Genomic DNA, 18,978 nt, shown 5'->3' with positions numbered 1-18,978 from the left:
TTGGTGGTATGGAAGCAACTAAGAGAGGTGGCTGTGGAGTTTTTGACCAGGTTGTTCAATAGAATTTTAGAAGGTGGGAAGATCCCTGAGCAATGGAAGAAAAGTGTACTGGTGCCCATTTTTAAGAACAAAGGTGATGTCCAGAGGTGTGGAAACTATCGAGGAATAAAGTTGATGAGCCACACAATGAAGTTATGGGAAAAATTAGTGGAGGCTAGACTCTGGACAGAAGGGAGTATTTACAAGCAACAGTATGGTTTCATGCCTAGAAAGAGTACCACAGATACATTATTTGCCTTGAGGGTGTTGATGGAAAAGTTCAGAGAAGGTCAGAAGGAGCTCCATTGGGTCTTTGTAGATCTAGAGAAAGCCTATCAATCGATCGATCATTGATAAATTGATAGATACATAATAAATAAATATGTATATATATATATATATATGTGTGTGTGTGTGTGTTTTATTTCGCTCTGCCTTGCCAAATGTTACATAGAATTCATGATGCCGTTCAGGAGGATGGGATTTGGGATTTGTGGAGTCTTAGGTCAGATTTCACGGAACCCTTGACTGTTCTTGAAATAAATGGTGATTGCCAAAAAGGTCGCTTCGCCCGCTTTTGGAGGCACAACGGTGGAAAAATGCGTAATGGCCACGCACGCAACGCCATTCACATTTTATCACCTGCTGTTTAATAATTTACTGGCTGAGTTTATAGGCTCTCCGCTCGCTCAAGGGGAGACACGGCAGCCATATAGGATGCAGTTAAAGAGCAGCAACAAATATTCCAATTGCCCTTTGTCTGGTAAATGGTGCCTTGCTGAAAAGCAACATAAGCCGCAATAAAGTTTGAAGAAGGCAGGATAATAGCTACACCCAAGACAGCATTCCATTTGATGAATAATAGCTGCTGGTTGCAAAGCATCAGTCTTACTAATATGATTTATGGTTGGACAAGGTAGTCACTAACTGAAAATTTTACTTTTTTAAAAGCCGCATTGTATTTTTAGTGGCTAAATACTTTGACCTCTCTCATAAATCGTTAGTGCCTGTTGAAATGACAACAGAATGTGACAAAATATGTTTCAGAAAAAAAAACAGTATCAAATATTATTTTAATCATATTGCTTAAAACAACATTTTACTGATTTTTGTTCCACTCACGTCATGTCCTGATAAAAACATACACACATAAAAAAATGTTAAAGTAAAAATAAAATAAATACAAACATAAACTCAAAGAAGACATATTTTTAGTTCCAAGTCTCTGTGACATGCTTTTGTCAAAATAAAGAATTACAGCAATTTATTCAGCCTGTTTTGAGGGGGCAATTCTGTCTCATGCCTCAAGCCACTGCTTCCCGCCCTTCTCTACTACAGTGTGTACCGACGTTGAGTAGGGCTTCCGTTACCATGACAGATGGGGGCGGAGCTTGTGGGTTGCAGAGCTTGTGGGTTGCGACATGGCAAGTGATTTAGATTGTGAAGATAAGGAAAAGTGGGCTGCCATAAAAAAAGTGAAATCCTTGATTGTACTTCATCACCGATCTACCCATTTACACTTGTCGATTAGTATAGGGAATATGTGTATGTGGAAAATCCAGCTGACACACCGCTGTCACTTAGCAAAATACATAACACCTCACTCACAGAGACTTTTCTGGAAATGGCAGCTCACAAATGAGCCAACTCTTGTACAAGCGTCACTTTTCCAGAAAATGGACCCTTGAAATCCAAATAAAAAGGCCAGGTTATGAATAATGTTGAGCCTAACTGCAATACAAACCCTAGATCTTGTCTGATGCTAATGACTCTAACGATAATGGTTAATGTTTGCATTTCAAGGCTCACAATTTGAGCACAGGAGCAAGTGCTGATGCTAACCGTCAATCCAGTTTAGTTCCAAGCAAGTGAATTTGGAGACATTATTTCTAATTAGGAAAACAAAGGAAGCAAGGAGGTTCACAGGTCTTTTTACGAGGATACTTATGATGATCGATGCCGCAATATATTCCTCCTTAGTTGAGCATTTAACTGTACGACGGAATAAATTGGCTAATAATGGGGACACCTCATCATAGTAAAATGATAACTGGAGTCATCACATTATTAAGGTGACATCATCGGCGTGAAGCACACAGAGTTCTGCATCTAATTGGTAGCGCCTGCTCTGGTGTGATTGCATAATTATACTGTATGTTACAAGTGATGACTACATGTATAGGCACGCTGATTTTTCGACATCAATTACTATTACATAATGACAGTGTATAACAAAGCAACAAACAAAGCAAAGTTACAAATAGTAAAGGGAGAGTGATTGAGAGTAAGTAGGGTAACAGTATATGATAGTATAAACAGTGATTGTCAATTAAGCATGTGTAAAACAAAAGGATTGATGCTACCCTCCAGAATACAGAGAAGCTGGAGATGTGCACTGGAATGTCGCTTGAAGTAGGAGCAAAATCGATGTACCCCGACTCACTCATCACAAACTCATCTGCATGGAAATAAACTGGTAGTAACTGTAATTTCGTCAATTTTTTTTTCTTAAAGGGGCTTACGTATTACAGTATTAAGACGCTAAATACGAAATAATCACTAAAACTTAACACATTATATCATGAATAAACGGGGCCACCACAGCTTGGGTTGTGTTGGCCCGATAGGCTTAATGTCGGACCCTGCTGTACTTTGTTTTTAAAAGTCTTGCTCTTTGTTTTCAAATATTGTAATCATGTAAAGCACATTGAGTTACCTTGTATATGAAATGCACTATATTTAGGAAATAAAGCTGCCTTGCCTTGACTTGAGACTTAACTGTTGAGGCAACTTTGTTGCTGACCCGAATGTAAACAGTAAGGACTAATGTGTGGAGACACACTTTAAATGAATTCCCTGACAGTGTTAATAGACATGTAGGAACTGTTGTTACCTCAGTTCATAGACGTCGTTCACACGCGGACATTGAGAGTTAGATGCTGAAGGACTTTGTACTCTTTTGCAAACCAAAACAGCGGCACTGATGCATGTAAACAGTCTCTCAGATTAATTGAAGTTTCAAAACCTACTTATTAATGAATCCCATGCTCAGTATTAAGATGATTTTACATTATGTAGAGACAGCGTCAAACAGTGTTTCAGTAGAGACTGATGTGATCACTCCACATTGTTGTGTGTGTCCACGTTTATCTTATCAAGAGCTAGGTGACTTACTTTCAACTCCCAGAATGGCTCGGTTTTTGCTTGCCAGAAACAGGAGTTGATAATATTCAGAGATATTTTCAATGGAAATGAGTCATTCATTTTCAAGATGATCTTCACAGTACCCTTTAAACTAGTATCATTTCTGAAATAAAGTCAAACCTCAGACTCTGTGGACTGCAGTCTCACCACACATCGTTAGTTTATCCGCTATTTAACATTTACATTTATCTGTTCAGCTCTGATCAAGAGTTGCCCTCACCCGTGTTGTCTCGAGAAGCGGCTGAGTGTGTGTTTATCATTGTTTTGTTGTGATTGTGTGGGATGTTACATTGCAGTGCTGGCGGAGGACAGAGATGGAAATAGAATGCTCTTGTCAAGAGCACCTTTAATTTTCGCTAGCGGACATATTAGGTAGTTCCCCTGAGGAGATGAAACGTGCTTTGAGGGCAATCACTCATCAAATAATCTCGCCACCGAAAAAGGGCAGATGAAAGGGGAAGTAAATTGGGAGAGACAAGGAGACCGGGCAAGACAAGAAGCATTAATACATGGAGAATCTCCGAATGTAGCAAGCTCACATAGAGTAAATGACTCCTAAATTGAATTAGAGCGATTACTGCCCTCAGTATGTATAAATACATAAGAAGAGAATGGGGGGTATAGGTGATCCTTAACGCATCACAATCCACAAACTCCATCGTTGGCATCTTGATTCCTAAGGATGGATGTGAGTATGTGTTGCTCTAATCCATTATGCATCAGCCTTCAATGTGCCCTTGACCACGGTGACATTAATTCACATACATTACAGATGTAATCCATTCTAATAAGCTTAGGCTTGATGTAGTGGGCACAGAACACCAGTGGGAGTTACGCCACTCAAGCGACGGCACTCTGCACTCAGAGCTTTGCTTAGAGTCCTTTTAATATCAGCGCAAATATGCTCAGTGATGTTTGACTTGCAAAAGTGTGTGATCAGGAACCATGGACCTTTTTCATACCTGGAACCATGGAGTTTTTTTATTTGAGTCACCATAGACTTTTTTTTTTTTCCTCAACCCAAAACCATCCCCCTGCATGAACCTTTTCTTAATACCCTTAGCCATGGACCTTTTATTTATACCCGAAACCATGCAGTTTTTTCATACCCAAAACCCCGGACCTTCATGCCCTAAACCAGGGGTCAGCAACCCCTGGCTCCAGAGCTGCATGTGTCTCTGTCACCCTTCTGCTGCGTCTCTCTGTGACTTTGAAATTACGACATACTGTGATGCTGCCTTATTGCACAAGGAAAGTTGAGATACATTTGTCTTGTAGAACAAGGAAGGCTTGTTTGAGCAATTAAAAGGAGGAACATGCTAGCATCATACACAGCTGATAAGACACCCAGTAACGCTTAGGGTTTACTTCGTCGAGCATACTGCAGAACTAACAGGGAGGTGACTATCGCACACAATGCACAGTCAAGGTTTCATCAAAACTAAGTGCAACATAATTGTAACCCGACATTTAAATTAGCCACACATTCAATGGACTACGGGTAACATAAACAAACACAAATGGGAAGGATTGTTCAATAGTTCATCATAGTCCATCACAACAATACACATTTACTTTCCAATTTGTTTTTATTTTAGTTCATTCGCTTTTCAAATGCATTTCGTAATTTGAAGATTCTGGTGATCTTGTAACATTATAGGTTTTTTTGTTTGTGCTCAAAATATGCATCACAGGCGCCGATGCGTGACAAAATGTGCCAGGATCTATTTAGCTATATTTGACCCCTGCTAGGGAAACCATGGGTAAATCCAAGAAATGAAGAGGTTCTGAAGAAAACTGAACGTTTAATGCTCCATGCTACATAAACAAATACAAAAGCAAACATTGCTCACGCCTCACATATGACAGCTTACAATCGTGTGTGAAAAGGAAGGTGTCGTTTTATAGCCCTGATGTGCAGATGCTGTGGGCTGAGGTTCAGGAGTAAAATTCACATTAACCATCCATCCATCCATTTTCTGAGCCACTTCTCCTCACTAGGGTCGCAGGCATGCTGGAGCCTATCCAAGCTGTCATCGGGCAGGAGGCGGGGTACACCCTGAACTGGTTGCCAGCCAATCGCAGGGCACATAGAAACCAACAACCATTCGCACTCACAGTCATGCCTACGGGCAATTTAGAGTCTCCAATTAATGCATTATTTTTGGGATGTGGGAGGAAACCGGAGTGCCCGGAGAAAACCCACACAGGCACGGGGAGAACATGCAAACTCCACACAGGCGGGGCCGGGGATTGAACCCAGGTCCTCAGAACTGTGAGGCTGACGCTCTAACCAGTCGTCCACCGTGCCCACATTAACCAGGTAAAACAAATATTTTAAATAGGTAGTATTTTACAAATGTATATTGTACAATGTCAAGTGAAATAGTCTTTTTTGTTAATTCAAGTTGACAGCTGACTGCACGCTCCACACGTGATAAAATGATAAAGGAACATAGAACCAGACGGCATTTTTGGTCTTCATTTTTGGTTCGCTGCAGGTGGATAATTTAAGTTTGGCTTTAATTCCATGAATACGAAAAGGACTCTAATAGACATTGAAATTTGTATTTGCATGTAAGCTTCAACATCTTTTTTTGACGGATCAACATTTTTTTGTTTCAAGCAGAAATAAAATTTTGTGTTCTCTCTAGCAGTTCATTGATTTCATAAATGCAACTCACTATAGTTTCTTATACATACAAGTAAAACAACAACAACAACAACTAACATGATGTGTTGTCCTCACTTTAGAGGTCAAAAGTTTTTTGTTTTTTTTCTTTTCTGTGGGACACGGTCCAAATGGCTCTTTGAGAATTTAAGGTTGCCGACCCCTGGCCTAAACCATGGACCTTGTTTTCATACCACTAACCTGGTATGGATCATTCCCTAACCCATGCATGTTATTTTCATACCCTAAACCATGGACCTTTTTTGTATTCTAAACCATGGACCCTTTTTTTAGGATACATAAAACTACGTGTTTTTGCTTTTTTACAAACTCAAAATGATGACATTTTTTCATACCATGGACTTTTTTTTTCATTGCTGGAACATTGGAGCTTTTTTTCACACCCAAAACCATATACAGTTTTTTATATAATACACTAATCCATGGAGCTTTTTTTCCTACCCTCAATTATGTATCCTTTTTCAGAGCCTAAACCATGGGGGGCAATTAATTTTCCCAAGGGGCCATGTGAGAAACTGGAATGGTTGCCGAGGGCCATGCCAACATGGTAACCTCAATTTTGTTCCATATTAATTCAATGCATTATTTTAAGCATGAAAGTGTATTTTTTTAATAAGCTGCTACTTGCTTATGTTGTTTATAGTTGTGAAATAAAAATGGTAAGCAAAATATAAGCAGTCATTTCAAATTTCATTACCATTATAACACTATTTAATCAACATTCACAAAAGACATGCATGCATGCATCTTTTTTTTTTCTTTAATTTTAAAGCTGACATTGCTGACATTAGGAGCCCTTAACTTATAAACGCCATTCTCAGTTGGGCCTCCCAAATGATTCGGAAGGTGAATCTCCCTGGCCCTCTTCCCTCCACCGTGCAGGAATATTGCCATCATATTGCCACTTCTGGCATTGTGGCTCGTCGCTCTTTTGAAAAATAATCACTAAATGGTTGGAAAAGTCGCTAAATGGTCGGCAACACTGAAGACATGAGTCGTTCTTCTCCTACACTCATAAACTTCAAAATAAAAGCACCACTTTTAAAATAAAACATTTAATTTGACCTCATAAAGACAGCGAGAGCCAGACAAAGACCATGGATGGGCCAAAATAATAGACCTTTACTTCATACCCTAAACCATGGCCGTTATTTTTCATAAGCAAAATCATGGATCTTCTTACTCTGTCACCAAAACTTTTTCATTCACCAAACCATGGGACTTTTTTTTTTAAATCATATCCAAAACGAAGTGTGGGGAGCCTGTGGAACATATATGGCTCAGGAAAGCATATAGTCAAAATATTTAACCCACACTTACTCGAACTATTCAATATTGGATCGTTGAATCGTATGTTTTTCAAAAATTATGTATTGTCCTCAGAGGACTCTTTTACCTGAAATAGTCCCTCATATGAAAACAATGAGGGATCTTGGGAAGTAAATTATCAATTAATGTCAGATTTTTCTGTCTAAACGGGCTGCCTTCAAAATCGATAACAAAAATTAAGCATTTTTTTCCCCCCGACTCTGAGGTCTAGGATGCAGTTAAGATAAAATCTAGATTAAATTTTGCAGGTTTTGATTTTTATTTTGCACACATATACATATACACATACGTTATAGATATTGACTTGTTTTTGTTTCTTGCACGTTTAGATTTCTGAATTACTCTGACCATGTATTTACTTGCATTTTATTCCTTGAAATACAAACCCCAATTGAATTGAAGTTGGGATGTTGTGTAAAACAATGATTTGCAAATCCTTTTCAACCTATATTCAATGGAATACATTACAAAGGCTAGATATTTCATGTTCAAACTGATTGACGTAATTGTTTTTTTTTTTTTTTATTTTGTTTCCAAATTTTCTCTCATTTTGAATTTGATGCCGCAAAATGTTCCAAAAACACCGGGACAGGGGCTACAAAGACTGGGAAAGTTCAAAAGCCAGCATCTGTTATGGTATGGAGCTGTGTTAGTGCCAATGGCATGGGTAACTTACACATCTGTGAAGGCACCATTAATGCTGAAAGGTACATACAGGTTTTGGAGGAACATATGCTGCCATCCAAGCAACGTCTTTTTCATGGACGACCCTGCTTATTTCAGCAAGACAATGCCAAACCACATTCTGCACGTGTTACAACAGCGTGGCTTCGTAGTAAAAGAGTGCGGGTACTTGAGCGGCCTGCCTGCAGTCCAAACCTGTCTCCCATTGAAAATGTGTAACGCATTATGAAGCGTAAAATACGACAACGGAGACCCCGGACTGTTGAACAGCTGAGCTATACATCAAGCAAGAATGGGAAAGAATTCCACCTAAAAAGCTTCAACAATTAGTGTCCTCAGTTCCCAAACGTTTATTGAATGTTGTTAAAAGAAAAGGTGATGTAGCCCAGTGGTAAACATCACCCTGTCCCAGCTTTTTTGGAACGTGTTGCTGCCATAAAATTCTAAGTTCTGCCATAAAATTCTAAGTTCTAAAAAAAATCTTCAAATTTGGTGGACATACTAATCTGAAAAAAATCGACAAATAGTTTGGTACAAACTTAAGTGTTCGGGGGTAACTGAATAATCAATTCCTTATTAATTACAGTGCATTATTTGTGGAGTGGTTAACCCTAAAGCTTGTTGAGGAAAAAAAATTTGCCTTAACTGGCGTACAAATTTTGGACTGAAGTGGAACATTCATAGTGATTTAACCCAGGAGCCCATTTAAACTTTGTTGCAAACTCTGCTGGTAACTAAAACAGCGGCACCTAACGGCGCAAGATATCAGTCTTTCTGATGAAGTAGTCTAAACTGTGGAGTATTTCAGCATGTTGTAAACAGGTTCCATGAGCAGAATCAAAGATGAGCTTACATTATGTGGGGACGAAATCTTTCACGGTGTTTAGTGTCACAGTGTTACAGACTCGGAATGTGACCGTTCCACAACGTTGTGTGTGTCGATGTTTACAGTATGTTACAGGAGTCACACAACTTGTTTGTTTCTCCCATTCTGCCTTGGTTCCCTATGTTTTACAACATTTCTCTTTAATAGTCTCATTTATTCTGTTTCAAACTCCAGTTTCACTTGACATCAATTTCTAAAATGAGTACAAAATAAACGGCTGTCCCCTATTAGCCACAGCACCTGATTTACAATAACACTGAGCAGTACACATTCCATGTCCAATGAATCTATTGTATGTTTGGAATGACTAGATGCAAACCATGATATTACATTCATGCACAAATCAGTTTACGCATGTTTGCATGCACTAACCTGTGTCTGGGTCACAAATCTGCTCACAGGGGTCATTGGTCCGCTGTCCACAGTAGTCTCGGACCCACTGTGCCGACGAATTGGTCTGATAGTACAGGATGAGCTTGGCCGGGTTGAGCCAGTTGGACACATCCAGGACGCTGCCCATACCCACGACGAAACTACTTCCTGTATAAGAGAGTACTAAAAAGTTATACATTTCCTTGATTGCAATCTCTAAGAGTTGCTTAACTCAACTTATTCCTTTATTTTCACGGTGCATTGAAACGCCCCTATGTACAGACCGTATTTAAATGAGAGCCCTATGATGCGTGTATTTATGGGACCTTCTTGATAATTGCAATAGAGAGACTATGCTCATTGGCACTGAGTTACCTCTTTTTCTTATTGCTCCCGGGCCGATCATTAAACTCTGATCACTGAACAAGATTATCCTTAATTGATGCCAACGACTTTTACTTTCAAGGAGGGCGCTGAGGGGGATCGTGCTGAACATAAAGATTCTTTTACAGCAACATATTGCTGCCGGTCGGCGGTGGTGAAGGTAGGCAGCCTGGCAGAGGCATTCAGAGGGAGTGCATGTCGCTGTGTAAAGGTCAATTTAAAACCTATTCCAGCACCACAGTAGGACACAAAAGGTAGCAATTGCATTAACATTCTCTTTCAAGTCATGGAAGGATGAATACAGATGGAGGCACTAAAACAGTCACTTGAATCTAAATGTAAAAAAGAGCAAGAAAAGTTCCCGGCTTGTGTTTTCATCTGACAAACACATTTCAACACGACATTAACAGGGCTGCCGTGTTGCCTTCACCTTTGCTTGTAGCAATTATTCCTCCACGCTCACACTACATTTGGACGTGGGTGAACATTTGCTCTCTACTCTGTAAAATGTAAACAGCACTATAAAGGGAATATTCTGCCATGTAAACACCTGTGAAATGTGATCTTATATAACTATATTGGCACTTGAGATTGGACTGTTAACAAGTGGAGTGCGGCTTGCACCAGAACTCAAATGACAGAAAAGACAAGATCAAATACTAAAAACTTTTAAAAGACTCAAGATATTGTATTTTGGTTTGTTTTTCTGTCCGTTTGTGAGCAGGTCACTTCCTGGTTCATTAAAAATGATGGAAGACAACGAGACCCAACTAGTTTTGATAATGGGGCAGGGATTGGTTTCATGGTGACTAAAAAGGCAACAATAGACATATAATTCCTCAAAGGTACATTTTAAGATAGAGTAAAGCAAAATCTTTGTGTTGGCTTCTCCGTCCTTCCGGAAGCAGGTCACTTGCTGGTTCAGCGAAAATTATGTAAGAGAAGACTGTACAATGATGACGTCAAAGGCAAAAAAGAAAAAAATACACTGTATATATTTGCGTAACAAAAATTAAAAATACATATACGTAATTGTTTCGCTTGGTAGCAAGCTACTTTCTGATTAACTGAGATTTATGTGCCACATCAAAAATAGATGAATGGGTTTTGCATCAAATGTTTATATGATTTTGTGCCACGCCTCCAAAAAATGTAAGCGAAAAATAGGTTATGACATTTTTGTGTAATCTTGTGAAACCAAAGTACAAAATTGAAACAGTTGCTTTACCTTTGGCAGGCTCCCGCTTGGAAGACACAAACGAGTATTGCTGGGTAACTGTGCAGTAGCCAATGGATCTTCTTCTTTTCCTTTTGGCTTGTCCCTTTCGGGGTCGCCACAGCGCATCATCCTTTACCATGTAAGCCTATCTCCTGCATCCTCCTCTCGAAAACCAACTGCCCTCATGTCTTCCCTCACGACATCCATCAACCTTTTCTTTGGTCTTCCTCTAGCTCTCTTGTCTGGCAGCTCCATCCTTATCATCCTTCTACCAATATACTCACTATTTCTCCTCTGGACGTGTCCAAACCATCAAATTCTGCTCTCTCTAACTTCGTCTCCAAAACATCGAACCTTGGCTGTCCCTCTGATGAGCTCATTTCTAATTTTATCCAACCTGGTCACTCCGAGAGCGAACCTCAACATCTTCATTTCCACCACCTCCAGCTCTGCTTCCTGCTGTCTCTTCAGTGCCACTGTCTTTCATCCGTACATCATGGCTGGCTTCACCGCTGTTTTATAAACTTTGCCCTTCATCCTGGCAGAGAGTCTTCTGTCACATAACACACCTGACACTGCTCTGGACGGTTGACCCCAAGTATTTAAAGTCCTCCACCCTTGCTATCCCTTCTCCCTGTAGCCTCACTGTTCCCCCACCACCCCTCTCATTCATGCACATATATTCTGTTTTACTTCGGCTAATCTTCATTCCTCTCCTTTCCAGTGCATGCCTCCATCTTTCGAACTGTTCCTCCACCTGCTCCCTGCTTTCACTGCAGATCACAATGTCATCTGAAAACATCATGGTCCACGGGGATTCCAGTCTAACCTCATCTGTCAGCCTATCCATCACCACTACAAACAGGAAGGGGCTCAGGGCTGATCCCTTATACAGTCCCACCTACACCTTATATTCGTCTGTCACACCTACAGCACACCTCACCGCTGTTCTGCTGCCCTCGTACATGTCCTGTATTATTCTAACATACTTCTCTGCCACTCCAGACTTCCGCATGCAGTACCACAGTTCCTCTCTGGGTACTCTGTCATAGGCTTTCTCTAGATCTACAAAGACACAATGTAGCTCCTTCTGACCTTCTCTGTACTTTTCCATCAACATTCTCAAGGCAAATGATGCATTTGTGGTACACTTTCGAGGCATGAAACCATACTGTTGCTCGCAAATACTCACTTCTGTCCTGAGTCTAGCCTCCACTACTCTTTCCCATAACTTCATTGTGTGCCTCATCAACTTTATTCCTCTTTATTCGTCACATCCTACTGTGGGGCATACCCAATAATCAAATTGTACATAACACCCTCAATTTCAAGTTTCAGCCTCATCACTAGATCTGATACTCTTTTCACCTCCGAGACATTCTTAGCCAACTCTTCTTTTAAAACAACCTCGACTACATTTCTCTTCCCATCTACACCATGGTAAAATAATTTAAACCCTGCCCCTAAACTTCTAGCCTTACTGCCTTTCCACCCGGTCTCCTGGACACACAATATATCAACCTTTGCAGTAGCCAATGGATAACATGGGTAAAATCCATATTATATAGTAAGTATAGTTATTTATCTAAACAGGTAGTAATTCTGTGTGCTCAAATAGCTTTTAACAGGATTGAAATTTGCGGTAAATTTATTGAGTACTGCATAACGCATAACATTTACACTTGAAGTAGCAGCCACTGACCATTTAACATGCCAGGTAGAATAAGTAAGTCAAGACAGACTAAAGCTAAGCCCGAAAAAGCCATTTTCTGTGAGGCAATTGAACACAACAGCCACTGTCTCTCATTAGCTGTCGAAAAGACCAGATGTAGTTTAGTTTTTTTTTTCTAGAACAAATGTATAAGTGGCTCTTTTCCTCATCAGAGAAAAAAAGATGGTAAGTATTATTATCTCAGTTCATAGATGTTATTGTTCAGTTGCTAACCAAAGCAGCAGCACCAAATCCCATACTGTCTCACAGTCAGAATGAAAAGTGGGGACTCTTTAACATAGGTTTTTAATAAGTTCCCTGCAGAATATTAAAACAGGGCCACATGTAAAGTGTGTATGACTGGTTAATGTGCAAATCGGTCTGGATTAAACCTTCCATTTCAGTCAAATGAAATTATAATCGAAAGATGAAAATCTATTTTCTTTCTCCATTATAAATGGTAGGGTCATATTTTTGTTGCTTTTTGAATGACATCATCCATTTGTGGAACCTCCGCAAGACTACCAACCCATCACAAAAATACCAAGATCTTGGCAGAGTAAATGATGTGATATATATTTAATTTCATAAGGGTGTTAAGGAAAAATACTTATTTATCTTCTTCCTCTGCCTTTTTTGCTTTTACATCATTACTCTTTCACACTGTGCCTTTTTTTTTGTTATTTTGTTGTTGTTGTTGCCGTTCTCCTGCTTGCTACACCGTTGCGGTCCATTAGTCACTCCTGGTTTGCTGTTTATACCGATACACATCCTTATCAATTGTCTCCGAGCTACCATCCATCACTCATTATTTTCCCGTTTTAAAGAATTTCAAGAGGGTGGCTTACATCTTCGGTAGCTGTGGAGCTGTGGTCTATTCTCCCCAACCCCCACTGTGCACAAACACTCACACACACACGCACACGCACGCACGCACACACACACACACGCACACACTCACGCACACACTCTTACCACCGGAACCTCTGTCTGGATTTGTTGTGTTTGTTTGTTTTGTTGGGTCTGTTAGCTTGTCTACCAATCCATTCACTTGCCCGTTGAGATCCGTAAACCTTTCAAACGGATTCTTTGCTCGGCTTTGGCAGCATACTAAAGTTTTGCAGGAAAACAGCAAAAATAAAAATTGAAAAATCATGTTCAAATCACTTTCAGGTTTTTTAAACTTGGGGTTAACTATCTTGCTTCTATCTATCTATCTATCTATCTTGGAATTAGAAGCATTCAGAGAAAGGCTGGTTCTTTAAAATGTGCTTTTGTCTCCAGTTTTGATTGATTTTATATCCATTACAGTCTTGTTTTTTTATGGACTTTTTTTTTTACATTGTATTTATTGTATGAGTAAATCATCTCTAAGTACACTGAAAATCACTTTAAATTAAATGTATTATTTTTTTATTGTTGTTGCTATTTATTTATCATTTTATTAATTAAAAATATGTAATGATTAACATTTTTTTTTTTTTAAGTCTAATGCCCTCTGATATATTCAGACTGCATATTGGTGCTTGTAACCATCTTAATACGTATTTTATAAATAGTAGGATTTGCCTGCAAAATACACTATTAACATGAATTGTTTTGTCAAGTAAAGGCAATCTGTTAGAGGTTTAATCAATAGCAGGACACAGTGTGTCAGAGAATGATAAAAGGGGGAAAAAAACAAATTGGGTTGAAAATGTCACTCTGTTTCTGGTGATAAAAATAAATCCTATTTCCAAAAAGGAGCTTTGAGTCTTTGTTTTGTTATTATTATTATTACTTTTTTTTCTATTTTGCAGCTTTTGCGGCATGTGTCGTGCTGGGATGACACTGAAATTATTTAGAACAACTGACACTTGAAAGCATAGAGGAGAATGGTGACATTCTATTTTTATACAGAAAGGTGGTTAATAGAAGGGAAGTACTTCATAACAAACCCATTCTGCGGCTTGAAGTACAACAGTGACAGAATGTAAGAGTACTTGTATGTGTAACATAGGTATTCACACAATTACTGTAAATCCTAGAGCAGTGATTGCCAAACCTTTATTGAGCAAAGGCCGTATATTTATATTACTACAAATTTCACGGTACACCACCAAACAAAATTTACAGTAAATATAAATCTATACGGCGGCACGGTGGACGACTGGTTACAGCGTCAGCCTCACAGTTCTGAGGACTGGGGTTCAATCCTTGGCCCCGCCTGTGTGGAGTTTGCATGTTCTCCCCGTGCCTGCGTGGGTTTTCTCCGCGCACTCCGGTTTCCTCCCACATCGCAAAAACATGCATGGTAGGTTAATTGAAGTCTCTAAATTGCCCCTAGGTGTGAATGTGAGTGTGAATGGTTGTTTGTTTACGTGTGCCCTGCGATTGGCTGGCAACCCGTTTGGGGTGTGCCCCGCCTCCTGCCCAATGATAGCTGGGATGGGCTCCAGCACTCCCGCGACCCTTGTGAGGATAAGCGGCTCAGAAAATGGATGGATGGATAAATCTAGACAGTGGAACCTCAATTTAACGGAATAATGGGGGGGGGGCATTATTTGTGTGAATTACGTTCATACCAATTAAGGGAAACTTTAATTTGCCGAGGCACTACTGATGATCTATTAAAACACACTAATGTGCCGCGACACTTTGGTTGGGAATCACCTTCGTAGAGTGTGTATCCATTTGGTGTATTTATTCATAGCTTTCTTGTCCACCGAGTCTAATGAATGTGTTGTACTTACCATCTGCGACAAAGTGCTCGGGCACATGGAGCGTGACCTTGACAGTGAGTGGGCAGGAATCCTGCGTGGCGTATACAATGGCGACGACACAGGTGCTGATGGTAATCAGCGTCAGGGTGACCTTGTTTAGAGGACTGTGTGGGTGGCCTGGAGGTAAACAAAGAGAAACAAGGTTGATTACTTTAGTTGTGCTCATTTTGTATCATTACGAGTCTTCAACAGACGAATAGAACCACACCACATCTACGTCCACACCGAAATACAGGTAACAAAAATACAAACCGATAAAGAAAACTGACAGCAGTGGGGAGCCGGGAGTAAGTCTTTTGACCTGTTTTGCCGAATGCCAAAGTAGGTTACGCGTATACCGCTTTACAGCTCTTCTCCTGAATGCATTTCATCTCTTTCTAATTGTAATTGTTCTCCCTCTATGTTTGTCTGTGTTTGTTTTTGTTTTAGAAAGGAGCCATTGAGGTTTTGGATACAGTGAGAATTTTTACTTGTAGGCTTGCATACAGCCTGTTTAAATGTTTAAAAAAAAAAAAAAAAAACATGTTTTATATTCTTAGGATAAGTTTGAGAAACACTGAGTGTAATGTTAATATTCAAACTGCATAATGTTGCAGTGTCTGGCAGTCCTTACAATAATATTAATTTTATTTTTTAGGAATAAAACATCTGCCTCTCTTATTATAAACACTTACCCCTACTACGCTACTGTATTATAATGTAGGTCATGATGGTGGTACTTGGAAAGCTAAGTATTTTTTGGGTGGTACTTGGAGTAACACGTTTGAAAACCATTGCTCAAAACAATTAATTGCTAATTAAAATACTGTAGTTGTCGATTGATTTCATTATTGAGAAGTTGTCAATTAACCGATTAATTGTTACACCTCTACATAGAACTATGTTGAAGTGACACATCTTGACTGAGAAACAAGCGTTGTATGTCGGGGAGGAGCTAAGTTTAGCCTGGGTAGATAGTGGAACTTATGTAAAGTCTCTACAACATGTGATCTGTAATACATTTATATTTATGGGTAATGCTACAAAATGAGTTTAAAATGATATTGAAGTGTTTTGGGATCACTGACTTTGGTGCAGGCAGCGTGGGTTCAGTTCCCACTCAGTGACGGTGTGAATGTCAGTGCGAATGCTTGTCCGTGTCTATATGTGCCCTGCGACTGACTGGCGACCAGATCAGGGTGGAGTCCGCCTTTCGCCCGAAGTCAGCTGGGATAGGCTCCAGCGTCCCGCGACCCTAACCAGGATAAGCGGTGTTGAAAAGGGATGGATGGGTTTAATTACTCATGGCTTTTAGCTATTCGCGGCAGGGCTCGGTGGATATCCCCAATTCAGATTTGTGTGGTGATGTCATCGATTGGAGCATTTTGATGAATTTCGGGTTGCAATGACACATTCCGATACCACATAAGATCGAAACTTGATGCAGATCAACTTCCAATCTGTCTTCTGCCATGATGCATATGTAAGTTAATAACTCGCCGGAAAAACGAAAACAATTGTTTTTAGATGTGATTTATGGTCTTATTTCCAATGACAACCTTACAAATTGGTTATTTTAGTTGCCCTTTGGCTCTGTCATGGCTCCCATTTCCAAAAGTGGGTGCACAGGGAATGGAATTAGACACCTAACCTCCACCTCTTGGTGTTTGTGGGCATGATAAAAAAGAGGCTTAATGGGATGTCTGGCTTTTAAGTTATACAAATACATCTTTGCTGTTTCTAAAGCATGGCAGAAGTTTGAAAATTGTGCAATACGTCCACCTGAAGGTCAAAAACAAGGGAGCCAGAGTGAGGACAATGAATTACCTTTATTAAATCACGTGTCTATCACAGTCACAAATCTGGGAAGGGGCAGAAAGTGTTCAGTCTGAAGGAAAAGTGCTGGGCCAGCTAATCCCCTTGGGGGTATGGGTGGTGTCACTGGGCTTGCGAATGGGGTCTCTCAATTACTATAAAAGCCTACTGAGTAGACAAAAGGATGTGCACTCACGCTAGCAAACATTTGCTTTATGGCCGCAAACCCTACACACTTCAGTGTTTGTACACGGCCGCAACGACAGCAAATGTGTGTTCAGGCTTAAGAGCTTGACGTGTGTTTATCTTTAAATTCCTTTCCCTTGCGCATCTTTTCCATTTTATGGTGACCGCGAGGCGTCTTGCTTCTCACCTTTGCTGCGTCGTCGTCCTCTGTGCTGCTCAGTGTAAAACTTCATCTGGTTGTCGTCCTCAGGCTCTGACCCTGATTCTCCTTGAGGACCAAACATGCCTGCGGTTGCTTGAAAAGATAAGATGGGGATGGGGGGTAGGTAGGAGGAAATTCAAAGAGAATCAATCACTTGATGGTTAGTAAGGATAGAGTGATGCTATAGTTTATGAAGTAATTAATTTATACTGAATACCCATCACCTCAGACAAAGATAGAGGGCCCTATTTTCATGAAGGAGGTAAATCCTGCGCAGCAGGCAGGCCAACTGTGCACCAGTGTCCGGGCAGTACCTGAACCCCACATTATAGCTTGTATACTTTGTGTTCCTCAACATCCGTGTTCTCTCATAGTATATTTATTTCACTGATGTAACTGCCTATTTTGGCAGTGTCAAGTCTTACAAAAAAGCGCAGTGTCAAACGCTTACAGAAAGACTCAACTGGCCAACCAGTGGGATGTCTACACACACAACTTCCACATTTTCCCTTTACATTAAAGTGAGCATGGGCGAGAAATTATTGTTTTCCATACAATCCACCGACATGGTTTAATGAAATGAAATGCACATATAGCCTGCTAACCTTACCCGACACACTCATATTACAAGCAGAAAGAAATCTAAGTAATGATCGTTTAGCTAAGCTTGTTTTACCATACAATGCCTTTTTCTTTGTCGTTTGTTTGCTTTTGTGTGGATTTTCTAGCTAAAAAACAATCAGAGTGATCAATTATCACCGACGGGTGACGCCATTTTGCATATTGAATCTGGTGAAAATGCAGCAGACAGAATGTGCGAGCCCGAGAGTCAAACCCAAAACCTCTCGACTGTGGCGCACATTTGCTAACTACTTGACCACCATTCTTCTCAATGTGTAATTGTATCAATATAATTATAATTATGATGCTGCTATGTCTTGAAGCAATGGCAGCGTCATGGATTATATTTTTGGAGAAATGGGTAGCAATTTATGCAGTCCCATTAAATTGGGAGACTGAATGGATTGCCATTGAAATAAAAAAAAAGTATATACTGTAGTATAAGAACTTTTGACCAGAAAAGAACAAAAAACATCAATATCCAATAAACTGCTTAAAAGTGGCCAGCATGGTGGGCGACTGGTTAGCACATCTGCCTCACAATTCTGGGGACCGGGGTTCAAATCTCAGCCCAGCCTGTGTGGAGTTTGCATGTTCTCCCTGTGCCTGGGTGGGTTTTCTCCAGGCACTCTGGTTTCCTCCCACATCCCAAAAACATGCGTGGTAGGTTGATTGAAGACTCCAAATTGCCCATAGGTGTGAATGTGAGTGCGACTGGTAGTTTGTTTTGTGCCCTGCAATTGATTGGCGACCGGTTCGGGTGTACCCCGCCTCCCGCACGAAGATAGCTGGTATAGGCTCCAGCAGCCCGCAACCCTAGTGAGGATAACCGGTTAAGAAATGGATGGATGCTTAAAAGTGAATGGAGCGAGGTTCCCCAGGCAGGCAAAGTT

The 18,978-nt window shown here is 40.2% G+C and overlaps 1 protein-coding gene across 3 annotated transcripts in view; it reads right to left on the bottom strand.

Annotated features, from left to right (window-relative positions):
* Positions 1 to 18,978, bottom strand: part of LOC133490224 (astrotactin-2-like) — a 286,520-nt gene that overhangs the window by 135,300 nt on the left and 132,242 nt on the right. For all 3 annotated transcript variants that reach the window (XR_009792133.1, XM_061800017.1, XM_061800018.1), the window contains exons 5-7: positions 17,450 to 17,557; positions 15,253 to 15,399; positions 9,207 to 9,374 (exon numbers count right to left, since the gene is read on the bottom strand). Coding sequence is in view for 2 of the 3 variants with exons in the window: in XM_061800017.1 (XP_061656001.1) it covers positions 9,207 to 9,374; positions 15,253 to 15,399; positions 17,450 to 17,557 (423 nt within the window). In the remaining variant the exon portion in view is untranslated. The remainder of the gene's footprint in view (positions 1 to 9,206; positions 9,375 to 15,252; positions 15,400 to 17,449; positions 17,558 to 18,978) is intronic.

This window comes from Phyllopteryx taeniolatus, chromosome 15 (assembly GCF_024500385.1).
Source record: "Phyllopteryx taeniolatus isolate TA_2022b chromosome 15, UOR_Ptae_1.2, whole genome shotgun sequence".
In the NCBI taxonomy this organism is placed as follows: Eukaryota; Metazoa; Chordata; class Actinopteri; order Syngnathiformes; family Syngnathidae; genus Phyllopteryx; species Phyllopteryx taeniolatus.
The sequence above is the reverse complement of the archived record's forward strand: the minus strand, read 5'-3'. Positions and strand labels throughout refer to the sequence as shown.